This window comes from Pan paniscus, chromosome 20 (assembly GCF_029289425.2).
Source record: "Pan paniscus chromosome 20, NHGRI_mPanPan1-v2.0_pri, whole genome shotgun sequence".
In the NCBI taxonomy this organism is placed as follows: domain Eukaryota; kingdom Metazoa; phylum Chordata; class Mammalia; order Primates; family Hominidae; genus Pan; species Pan paniscus.
Window position 1 is genome coordinate 51,371,430 of NC_073269.2, and position 12,677 is coordinate 51,384,106.

The 12,677-nt window shown below is 52.8% G+C and overlaps 1 protein-coding gene across 1 annotated transcript in view; it reads right to left on the bottom strand.

Moving 5' to 3' along the window:
• Positions 1–1,051: 1,051 nt before the first annotated feature.
• The window catches only part of EXOC3L2 (exocyst complex component 3 like 2), a 30,796-nt gene continuing 19,170 nt past the window's right edge, over positions 1,052–12,677 (bottom strand). Inside the window, exons 8-11 of the mRNA XM_034945169.3 lie at positions 8,297–8,419; positions 7,628–7,783; positions 6,171–6,292; positions 1,052–3,441 (exon numbers count right to left, since the gene is read on the bottom strand). Coding sequence (XP_034801060.1) covers positions 3,153–3,441; positions 6,171–6,292; positions 7,628–7,783; positions 8,297–8,419 — 690 coding nt within the window. The 3' untranslated portion in view covers positions 1,052–3,152. The remainder of the gene's footprint in view (positions 3,442–6,170; positions 6,293–7,627; positions 7,784–8,296; positions 8,420–12,677) is intronic.

Sequence of the window (12,677 nt, forward strand, 5' to 3'; positions counted from 1 at the left end):
GTAGAGATGGGGTTTCACTGTGTTAGCCAGGATGGTCTCCATCTCCTGACCTCGTGATCCGCCCACCTCAGCCACCTCCCAAAGTGCTGGGATTACAGGCGTGAGCCATTGTGCCTGGCCAGAACTCCGTCTCAAAAACAAAACAAAACAAAACAAAACAAAATTATGCACATGAAAAACATCAGTCACAAAAGACTACGTTATGTATTTCCAAATGTGAAAAGTCCAAAATAGGTAGATTAATAGAGACAGAGAGATTAGTGTCTGCTTAGGGCTAGAAAGTTACTAGGGAGATTGGATATTAACTACAAATGAGTATGAGGTTTCTTTATTTAAAATTTTTTTATTGTGCTGAAATATACATAAAATTTACTATTTTAACTTTTTTTTTTTTTTTTTTTTGAGATGGAGTCTTGCTCTGTCTCTTAGGCTGGAGTGCAGGGGCATGATCTCGGCTCACTTCAACCTCTGCCTCCTGGGCTCAAGTGATTCTCTTGCCTGAGCCTCCTGGAGTAGCTGGGATTATAGATGCGCCACCACGCCTGGCTAAGTTTTGTATTTTTAGTAGAGATGTGGTTTCTCCACGTTGGCCAGGCTGGTCTCGAACTCCTGACCTCACATGATCCGCCCACCTCGGCCTCCCAAAGCGCTGGGATTACAGGTGTGAGCCACCTCACTCGGCCACTTTTTTTTTTTTTTTCTTTTTTAATGAGACAAGGTCTCACCTATCATCTAGGCTACAACGCAGAGGCACAATCACAGCCAACTGCAACCTTGAACACCTGGCTTCAGGCGATCCTCCCACCTCTGTGTCCCAAACTGCTGTGTGAGCCACTGTGCCCAGCCAAAAGCTGTTTTTCAATGGAGGACCAACATCTGAAAAGTACATTGACAAACTGAGGCTCTTGTATGTTTAATTCAACGCCTACAGGGCAGTGGCAGTGGCTCACGCCTGTAATCCCAGCACTTTGGGAGGATGAGGCAGGAGGATGGCTTGAGGCCAACCTGGTCAACATAGTGAGACTCTGTCTTCACAAAACAAATAGAATATTAGCTGGGTGTGCTGGCACGAGCCTGTAGTCCCAGCTACTCAGAAGGCTGAGGCGGGAGGATCACTTGGGCTAGGAGGTAGAGGCTGCAGTGAGCTATGATCGTGTCATTGCACTCCAGCCTGGGCAACAGAGCAAGACCCTGTCTCTAAAAAATAAATAATAAATGTCTATGGACTGCACAATATTGTTGATTCCTCAACTCCTCTCTTGCTCTTTTGCATATTGGCAACATAAAAAGTGTCATTTTCGGGCTGGGCACAGTGGCTCATGCCTGTAATCCCAGCACTTTGGGAGGCTGAGGCGGGTAGATCACTTGAGGTCAGGAGTTGGAGAGCAGCCTGGCCAACATGGTGAAACCCCGTCTCTACTAAAAATACAAAAATTAGCTGGGTATGGTGGTGGTGGAGGGGGGGCACCTGTAATCCCAGCTACTCAGGAGCCTGAGGCAGGAGAATAAATTGCTTGAACCTGGGAGGTAGAGGTTGCAGTGAGCTGAGATCGCGCCATTGCACTCTAGCCTGGGCGACAGAACAAGACTCTGACTGAAAAAAAAAAAAAAAGAAAATGTCGTTTTCAGAGGGCAAAGTGAGGAAGGTGCACCCTCAGGACATTCTTGCCTCAGCCTAGGGAAAGAGAGTTTAAGCAATTCCCCCAGAAAGGCACAGGAACCTCAGCCCAGAGAGGGGCAACTTCCTGCCTCGGGTCGCACAGCCTTGGGCTCCGACAGTCCCTCGTCTCTACCTCCCCAAGTTCAAATGTGCATGCGTGAAGTTCCAAACCCAGCCCCAGTGCTAACCCCTGGCTGCCTCCTCTTTCTGACTTCTCAGGGAAAAAAAAAAAAAAACCAGATACACACAAAAAATCCCACAAGTCAGGAAACATCCATCACGGGCTGTCCAGCCCAGGCCGGAGGGGCAGGAGTCAGCAGGGAGGTGACCTCAAGGTCTCCGTGGGGACTAGGATCCGGCGGGGCTGGGGGTGAGAGGCTGGAAATTTTCCCACCCCGAGACTTTCCTGCGTCAACCCAGGAGGGCGCCCTGGATGCCGCCAGCCCTGCCCCCAACCTCCTTCCTCTCCTGACAGGGCAGCTTCCCGGCTAAGGATGGATGGGGAGGGTGTGCCAAGATGGAGCCACCAGGACCAGGAATGGACAGGCACTTTGAGATTGACCAGACGAGGGACCCTGGCTCAGAGTGGCGAAGGCCTGGCCTCAGAGCCACACAGCCAGGAGGTGTACATGGGTTGGCGTCGCTCCCAGCACACACAGCCTCCCTCTACCTCCACTGCCCTGCCCAGGAGCTGGAGCCCAGCCCGGCCTTGGGTGTGTGAGAAGCCACTGGCCCGGGGCCCTGCTTCCCCGGTCCTTCCTCCCCACAACACACTCAGGACTCAGCCCTTCCTTGTGTTAAATAGAAACCTCTTTATTCTAAGTATCGAACGTTCCTTAATACATTGGATTGGGGCCAGACCTTGAGGTGAGGGAAAGGGGCGGGGGAGCTGGGATATTTCTGTAGAGACTTCCAGAACGACACTCACCACTCTGGGCTATGGCAGGAGGGGAGGTGCTGGGAACAGGCTTCATGGCCTTGGGAAAATGCTTTGTCTCTTTGGCCTCTGTTTCCCCCTACCTTTTTTTTTTTTTTTTTTTTTTTGAGAAAGGGTCTTGCTTTGTTGCCCAGGCTGGAGTGCAGTGGCACAGTCATAGCTCACTGCAGCCTCGAACTCCAGCAATCCTCCAGCCTCAGCCTTCCCAGTAGCTGGGACTACAGGCACACACCACCGTGCCTAGCTAATTTTTTATTTTTTGTAGAGATAGGGGGCAGGTCTCACTATGTTGCCCAGGCTGGTCTTGAACTCCTGGGCTCAAGCAATCCTCCGGCCTCAGCCTCCCAAAGTGTTGGGATTACAGGCATGAGCCACCGTGCCTGGCCTTTGTTTCCCTTCTGTACAGGGAGTTTGGGGTTGGGTGAGAAGACATCTAAGGGTCTTTCTATCCCAGGGGTGTGTGGTCCCAGGCAGGGAGTCAGGAGGGGCGCCGTACGGGAGGTTGGCTTGTCAGCAGCATAGATGGGGTCACTAAGGCAGGCGGTTGGGTGACCCTCAGCGCTGGGCCCGAGGTCGCGCTAGAGACGGAGGCCGGGGCCGAGGCAGACAGGCCAAACTGGGCCTGGCCAGCCGGGAGAGGGGGAGGCGGCCCAGGAAGAGAGGGAGGCTGAGACAGAAAGATGGGCGGGGCACAGGGATGTCTGCAAAGAAGGCACGGTCCCGAGGGGGTGACAGGGCTCCCTCCTCAGAGAGTTCCAGGTCCCGGGCCACGGCCAGGATCTCCTGGCGGGCGGCTGTGTTGCGCAGGCCACGGATGTCGAGGAGGGCTGCCACGTGCTTCTGCCTGTGGGGAGAGGAACAGACAGGTGCATGCAGATCCCCAGCTCTAGACACACACCCAACCCACCCGTGGACCCCACCTGACCTCCTCACCTATCCCAGAAACTGCCTGAGTTCTGGGGCCTCTGTGTCCCCTCCAGAGCCTTCCCTCCAATCAGCTCCCTTGCCCAGGCCCTCACCTCATACCAGCTCCCTCCAGAACTTCACTTCCAACCATCTCCAAATCCCCCTTACAACCAACCCCAGAACCAGCCCTGGGATCTTCCTTTTCACCCCAAGCCTCAGCTCGTGATTAAAATTCACCTTCTCAGCTGGGTGCCGTGGCTCATGCCTATAATCCCAGCACTTTGGGGGGCCAAGGCAGGTGGATCACCTGAGGTCAGGAGTTCGAGACCAGCCTGGCCAACATGGCGAAACCCTCTCTCTACTAAAAATACATTAAAAAAAAAAAAAAAAAGCTGGGTGTGGTGGCAGGCGCTTGTAATCCTAGCTACTCAGGAGTCTGAGGCAAGAGAATCCCTTGAACCTGGGAGGCAGAGGTTGCAGTGAGCTGAGATCGCGCCACTGCAGTCCAGCCTGGGCGACACAGCGAGACTCCATTTCAAAAGTAAAAAAAAAGAAAGAAACCTTGTACCCCACTCCCCCTAAATCCTCAGCCCTAGGTACCTCCTAATTTCAAGCTCAACCCCCTAAACCCAACCCAGCTAGCAAACTCTCAAACTTAGCTACAGATTCAAGTTCTGACTCATGATCCAATATTCAAGTTCAGAAACTCCACATCAGCAAGAATACTGGGACTTCTTGGGACCCCATGGGACTCCAGGAATATGTGCCTTCCCAAGGACATGACCTTATCCCCCAGAATCAGAACTGACCACCCTGAATCAATTCCAGGACCCTCACCCTCAGTGCTGAAACTGAAACCCGCTCATGCCTCACTCCTTGTTTTTCTGGGGTTCTGTTTCTCTGAGTATGTCTGAGAATGTGTCTGCCCAAATAGCACTGCAGGGACTGGCGTTGCTCCGGCAGCCACCACCACTGCCACCACCATCCAGCACTGTCACATGGTGGTGTGGTGTGCTGATCTGGTACACTAGTTTTTTTGTGTGTTTGTTTGTTTGTTTGTTTGTTTTGAGACAGAGTCTTGCTCTGTTGGCCAGGCTGGAGTGCAGTGGCGCGATCTCAGCTCACTGCAACCTCCGCCTCCTGGGCTCAAGCAATTCTCCTGCCTCAGCCTCCCGAGTAGCTGGGATTACAGGAGTTTGCCATCACACCTGGCTAATTTTTGTATTTTTAGTAGAGACGGTGTTTCACTATGTTGGCCAGGCTGGTCTCGAACTCCTGACCTCAGGTGATCCACCTACCTCGGCCTCCCAAAGTGCTGGGATTACAAGCGTGAGCCACCATGCCCGGCCGATCTGGTGTACTAGTTTTAGAGCCAGTCTACTGCCTGGGTTCAAGTTCCACCTTTGCCACTTGCTAGGCGTGATATTTCAATAGCTTTAATTATACCCCTTACTTATAGGCCAAGCGCAGTGGCTCACGCCTGTAATCTCAGCACTTTGGGAGGCAGAGGCAGGCGGATCACCTGAAGTCAGGAGCTCAAGACCAGTGTGGTCAACTTGGTGAAATCCCATCTCTACTAAAAATACAAAAATTAGCCGGGCATGGTGGCACATGCCTATACTTGGGAGGCTGAGGCAGAATAATCTCTTGAACCCGGGAGGCAGAGGTTGCAGTGAGCTGAGATCACTGCACTTCAGCCTGGGCGACAAAGTGAGACTCTGTCTCAAAAAACAAAACAAAACAAACAACAACAAAATACCCCTTATAAAGTTGGCATGGGCTGGGCAACGGTGGCTCACACTTCCCCATTCGTGGGAAGCCGAGACAGGCAGATCACTTGAGCCCAGAAGTTCGAGACCAGCCTGGGCAACATGGTGAAACCCATCTCTGCAAAAAATACAAAAAATTAGCTGGGCATTGTGGTGCATGCCTGTGGTCCCAGCTACTCAGGAGGCTGAGGTGGGAGGGCTGCTTGAGCCCAGGAGGTCAAGGCTGCAGTGAACCGTGATTGTGCCACTGCACTCCAGCCAGGGAAACAGAGTGAGACCCTGTCTCAAAAAAAAAAGAAAAAAAGTTGGCACGTAAGATGCTTATTTAGGTCTGAAATAAGAACTCATTGAGTGAGAACTGGAATTGTTACTATAGTCATGGATGATGATGATGATGATGATGATGATGATGATAAATTTCCCTAATAACCCTATGACGAGAATACTATTATCCCCATGGAACGGATGAGGAAACTGAGGCTCCGAGAAGGTCACCTACAAAGGAAGTGACCTGGCAGGAGTTGAATGCCGCCTGCGCCTGCCGCTGTCCCAGTGCGTGTGCGCCCGTGTGCCCTGTGTGTCCCTGAGTCCCCCGCGGCTCCCCTGCGGGCCGGCCCTTCCTGCCTCCGGGCAGCCCTGCGCCCCCCTGCCCTGGGCTTCCTGTGACCGCCTGTTTGTTTGTGAGCCCTGGTGGCGGTGGCGGCGGAGGCAGCAGCGGCGGCAGGAGAAGGAGGGAAATCTTATTAATAATGCCCTGGTTCCAGCAGGAAACGGCCGTCAGACACGCTCGCCGGCTCCCTCCCTCGCCCAGGAGGCAGGAAACACAGGGACGGATGCCAAGGCCGCCAGGAGACCTCGGCCAGGCACGGCGAGCCCTGGCCCAGGCGGGGTGTCTCACCTGATGTCTGGGTAGTCGCGCACCAACACTCCCACCTCCACCTGGATGCTGGGCGTGTCTTCCAGCTGCATGACTTCAGCCAAATGGGGCACCACGGCGTCCAGCCACGAGGCCTGGGACTCCTGCAGGGGAGGGAGGGCGCGGGGCTCACACCCTCCCAAGATTGACCCTGCCAATTCCTGCCCCTCCTGGCTTGTTATACCATCTCTAAAACGTAGCAGAAACCAGGGGTGGTGGCTCAAGCCTGTAATCCCAGCACTTTGGGAGGAGGCCGAGGCGGATGGATCACTAGAGGTCAGGACATCGAGACCAACCTGGCCAGTATGGTGAAACCCCATCTCTACTAAAAATACAAAAATTAGCCAGGCGTGGTGGTGCACACCTGTAATCCCAACTACTCAGGAGGCTGAAGCAGGAGAATCACTTGAAATCGAGAGGCAGAGGTTACAGTGAGCGGAGATTGCACCACTGCACTCCAGCCTGGGTGACGGAGCGAGACTCTGTCTCAAAAATAAAGAATAAAAATAAAAATAAAAAATAAAATGTAGCAGAAGACATACTATGGCCACATTTGAGAAAAATCCATAATATAATCTCCTCCCAGTTTTGCAGGTAATTTGGAACTCTGGGAAACATCTCCAAACCTCTTCCACGTCTGCAAAATCTTGCCTTTGCGGGGATGGAGACTGGATAAAGTGTACAAGGAAGCTCCCTGCATTCTTTCTTACATCTGCATGTGAATCTACAATTATCTCAAAAATTTTCCAAAGAAAACATTCCAAGGACTCCGGGCTTGGAACTCCAAGAAGAGCGACTGAATGAGGCCCTTCCAGCCCAGCTGAATACAACTGGGTACAAATAAGATCTGGCGGTTTTTAATTCCAGGGTTTAGAAATGTTGGGATTTCTGTGTTTCTGTTGCATGTAGTTTCTCTGCACGTTCATGGAGTCTTTTTTTTCTTTTTTTTTTTGAGACAGAGTCTCACTCTGTCCTCCAGGCTGGAGTGCGGTGGCAGGATCTCGGCTCACTGCAACCTCCGCCTCTTAGTTCAAGCGATTCTCCTGCCTCAACCTCCCAAGTAGCTGGGATTACAGGCGTGAGCCACCACACCCGGATAATTTTGGTAATGCAACGAGTTTTAACTCTGAGCCAGGCACTGTCCAAAGCACTTAACAGGAATTAACCAATCTGATCCTCAAAACAATGGATAGGGACCATTATTCGCCTTATTTAACAGCCGAGGAAAGCGCCCAGAGGCGAGTTCTCAGAGCAAGAAAGCCAGGTTTTAAGTGCAAAGGGTGTGGGTCAAAGTTACTGGTTGCTATTGACCCGAAGTTGGGTGAGAGTTTCTGTCCTGAGCTCTGCCCCTCTCCCCCTGGCTTTTGGGACCTGAGATTCTCGGAAGCCAAGCCTTGTCCTGGTTTCTGAAACACCCCCAACCGCGTCCCGACACTGACCAGCCGCCGGAACAGCCTCTGCAGTTGCGCCGCGTCCTCCCGGAGCCTGCCGGCCACGCGGCTGCGGGTCCGCGCCGAGCTGCAGCGCAGGCGCCCACGGAGCAGGGGCCGCACGTACTCGACCAGCGCCCGCCGGTGTAGCTCGGCTACCAGCGCCTGGAGGCGGAGGAGGGAAACCCGAGGGGTGTGAGCCATGCCCCACGGACTCCCATCCCGCCAGTCTGAAGGCCACCCCCGCCCCACTCGCCCACATCCACTCCGGGCACCCATGGGCACCCTTCCCGTGCCCACGCCCCAGTCCCCAGCCCCTGAGCTATCCTAGGATGCCTTCCCTGGCCCCCTAATTAGCCCGCGGACAGCCTCTGCCGGTCCCCAAAGGGTGGTCCATCCCAGCCTCTCCCCATTCCCCAAGCTCCACTCTCAGGGGCCCTGACTCAGTCTGCACCCCGCCTTACACCCCAGTTCCACGCACATGCCTCCCCGCAGACCCCGGGCAGGGGCCACCTCTCCCATCCACAGGGAGCCGCTCCCCACCTTAGAGGGGTTTCCTCCAGCAGGAGCGTTCTTGGCTCTCCCAACCTCCCAATCTCCCCTCTTCCCGTCCCTTTCCCCTTTCCTCCTCCCCTCTTTTCCCCCACCCCCCCCTCCCCTCCCCTCAGGCAGGTGCACCTGGTAAGGCTCGTCCTGCATTCTGCGCAGGGCCAGGGCCTGGGCACCCAGCGTGCCCACGATGCCATCCAGGGCCTCCGGGCTGCTCAGCCACTTCCGGCGCATCAGCTTGTTGAAGTGTGGCTGGCAGGGACAGAGTAGGGGGTCACGCTCTCCTCCCTCCCACCCTCCCTCTTCACTTAGGAATAAGTTCCTGCAACCCTGCTCCGTGTTGAACCAGGGCTGTGTGGTGCTGGGAACACAATGGGAAGAGATAGCCCCAGCCCTGGCATCCTGGGACTCACAGTCCAGAAGGGGAGAGAGACTGGTCCCCAGGTAGTGATGACCCAAAGCTGGTAAGGCTGGGACTCGGGAACCCAGGGGTTTAGGAAGCCCAGAGGGGATGCCTGACTCAGCTTGGAGCCATGGAGGGCTTCCTGGAGGAGGGGACACCGGAACTGAGGCCCTGGTGATGATCTTCCTTAGCCAAGTTAGGGATGGGGGAGGGGGAGTGGCTCAATGGGAGAAAATAGTGAGTATTAAGAAAGTTCAGATTTCAGATGGGCATGTCAGGGAGAGGACCAGCAAAAAGGTCAGTGTGGTTGATGAAAACAGGGGACTTCATTTAAAAATTATTAAGGGCCGGGCACAGTGGTTCACACCTGTAATCCCAGCACTTTGGTAGGCCAAGGCAGGAGGGTAAGTCAAACTCTTGAGCCCAAGAGTTTGAGACCAGCCTGGGCAACATTGCGAGACCCCATCTCTACAAAACATTTAAAAGTTAGCTGGGACTGCGCGCAGTGGCTCACGCCTGTAATCCTAGCACTTTGGGAGGCTGCGGCGGGTGGATCACCTAAGGTCAGGAGTTCAACCCTGTCTCTACCAAAATACAAAAATTAGCCGGGCGCGGTGGCGTGCAACTGTAGTTCCAGCTACTCTGGATGCTGAGACAGCAGAATTGCTTGAACCTAGGAGGTGGAGGTTGCAGTGAGCCGAGATCACACCACTGCACTCCAGCCTGGGCGACAGAGTAAGACTCCGTCTCAAAAATAAGTAAATCAATTTAAAAAAATAAAAATTAGCTGGGTATGGTGTCATGTGCCTGTAGTCCCAGCTACTCAGAAGGCTGAGGTGGGAGGATGGCTTGAGCCCAGGAGTTCAGGCTGCAGTGAAATATGATCATGATACTGCACTCCAGCCTGGGTAACAGAGGGAGGCCCCGTCTCAAAAAAAAAAAAAAAAAAAAAAAAAAAGAGAAAAATAAGAACTTTAAGACATATTTTTAAAATTCATTAACTATGCACAGCCCTTAAGGGAAGGAGGACGGATTGCTTCCACATTCCACTTCCTAGATCTGGTTGAGAAAACATGTTCCCCATCTGGAGCTCTTAGGAAGGAGTATAGTAAATGCCTCAGTTAATAACATCCTCCTTTTTGAAAGTTGCCTTTTCTCTCCACCCTTGAGTAGATCCGGTATTTGACGAAACTTGTGAAAGTGGGTGGAACCTGTCTTGCCCCCTCTTTTCTAGAATGCGCTGTATATGCGACTGTGACTTTCAAGGAAATGTGTTTGCCATTTGCTGATTTTGGGGGGAAGTTAATTTCTAACTTCTTCCACTGGTAAATGAAGGAAAGTATTGCACCTTGCAAATGCACCAAATGAATTGAGTTCACCATTTTAAAAACCGTCTTTTGGCCAGGCGGATCTCATTGGAAAATTATTAAGGGGCCAGGCATGGTGGCTTACACCTGTAATTCCAGCACTTTGGGAGGCTGAGGCGGGTGGATCACTTGAGGTCAGGAGTTCGAGACCAGCCTGGCCAGCATGGTGAAACCCCATCTCTACTAAAAATACAAAAAATTAGCTAGGCGTGATGGTGGGCGCCTGTAATCCCAGCTACTCGGGAGGCTGAGGCAGTAGAATCTCTTGAACCTGGGAGGCGGAGGTTGCAGTGAGCCGAGATCAAGCCATTGCACTCCAGCCTCAGCAACAAGAGCAAAACTCCGTCTCAAAAATAAATAAATTAATTAATTAAGGGCTGGGCACAGTGGCTCATGCCTGTAATCTCAGCACTTTGGGAGGCTGAGGCTCGAGAATTGCTTGAGCCAAGGGCAACATAGTAAGACTCCCTCTCTATAATTTTTTTTTTTGTTTAATTAGCTGGGCATGGTGGCCCACACTGTGGTCCTAGCTACTTAGGAGGCTGATGTGAGAGGATCATGTAAGCCCAGGTGGTTGAGGCTGCAATGAGCTATGATCATGCCATTGCACTCCAGCCTGGGTGACAGAGCAAGATTCTATCTCAAAAAGACAAACAGAAACAAAAACAAAACTCTTTTTCCCCCTGCCCAAAACAAAAAATAATAATAACTTTAAGACAGTGACAGAAGAGCATTAAACCAAGATTGGGCCTTTCGAAGTGTGTGTTTTGGGGGTGAGGGAAGCTGTGCGACCCTGAAGCTGGCATTGGGGTTTATTCCAGGCATAAGACAGGGAGGGGAGAGGTGAGGCTGGGGCAGGGCTGGATTGCACATGGCCTCCTGGGCTTGGGGAGAAGCCCTAGCTTTCTCCTGAGGGCACTAGGCAGCCATGGCCAGTTTGAGCTGGGGAGGGAGAGGGTCAGATTTGTGCTTTACGGAGATGGGAGGAGACGAGACTGAGGTAGAAATGATGGAGGAGGCTGGAAAAAAGGGGAAAGTGGAGATAGGGAGGGGATGAAAGGGGGTGAGGAAGGGGAAGAGGAGAATCCAAGTGGTAGAATTCATAGGATGAAGTGAGTGACCACCACCTGTGGGGAGGGAAGGGAGGTATCTGGAGGACACCAGAGACCCTGGAGATGGGCAGGCCGTGGGTCTCTCCCTGAGACAGGGGCGGGGGGAGGGTCAGGGGAGAGGCTGCAGTCTGGGTAGACACAGGGCATGTGAAGTTCGGAGATATCCCCAAGATGGTATCCATGGGAGGGCATCTAATTCCCTCTTCAGCTCAGCCTCAGCACCTGCTCTCTCACCCTGACAGCAGCCCAGTTTTCTTTTTTGTTTTTTTGTGTTTTTTTTTTTGAAAGATAGGGTCTCACTATATTGCCCAGGCTGGTGTTGAACTGCTGAACTCAAGCAATCCTCCCACCTCACAGCCTCCCAAAGTGCTGGGATTACAGGTGAGAGCCACCATATCTAATGTGTTGCTGGGTTTTGTTTGTTTGTTTTGAGACGGAATCTCGCTCTGTCGCCAGGCTGGGGTGCAGTGGCGCGATCTCGGCTCACTGCAACCTCTGCCTCCCAGTCAAGTGATTCTCCTGCCTACTCTCCTGAGTAACTGGGACTACAGGCACGTGCCACCATGCCCGGCTAATTTTTGCATTTTTAGTAGAGATGGGGTTTCACCCTGTTGGCCAGGATGGTCTCTTGACCTTGTGATCTGCCTGCCTTGGCCTCCCAAAGTGCTGGGATTATAGGTGTGAGCCACTGTGCCCAGCAGGGCTTTTTTTTTTTTTTTTTTTGAGACAGGGTCTTGCACTGTCTCCCAGGCTGGAGTGCGATGGTGTGAACACAGCTCACTACATCCTCAACTTCCTGGGATCAAGCAATCCTCCCACTTCAGCCTCCCAAGTACCTGGGACTACAGGCACCCACCACCACACCCAGCTTATTGTTTTTTATTTTTTGTAGAGAAGAGGCCTCATTATGTTGCCCAGGCTGGTCTCGAACTCCTGGGCTCAATCGATCCTCCTGCCTCAGCCTTCAAAAGTGCTGGGATTACAGGTGTGAGCCACCACGCCCGGCCAGCTCTGTTTTCTGAACCTCCAAAAATGGAGCAAGGCATGAGGGAACCCACATAATGCCTGGGCCCTGGTGATTCTCCCAGGGTCCCCACCCTGGCTGATGCTCACATACACATGCACACTCATGCACACGGCGCACACACACACACAAACACTCCCTCAAAAGCCTACAGCCGTTCACACACTCACACAGGCATGCGAGCACAGCATTGTGTCCTGTCTCTTCATGTCTCTAGCTGGTTCTTTATCTTTCCTTTTTTTTTTTTTTTTTTTTGAGACAGAGTCTCACTCTGTCGCCCAGGCTGAAGTACAGTGGCATGATCTCATTTCATTGCAACCTCTGCCTCCCACGTTCAAGCGATTCTCCTGCCTCAGCCTCCCGAGTAGCTGGAATTACAGGCACTTGCCACCACGCCTGGCTAATTTTTTGTATTTTTAGTAGAGACGGGGTTTCACCATGTTGGCCAGGCTGGTCTCAAACTCTTGACCTCAAGTGATCTGCCCACCTTGGCTTCCCAAAGTGCTAAGATTACAGGCGTGAGCCACCACGCACAGTCTATCTCTAGCTGGTTCTGATGTCTCTCCCTCTGTCCCTCTGTCCCAGTCTCTCTCCTTTCCTTCCT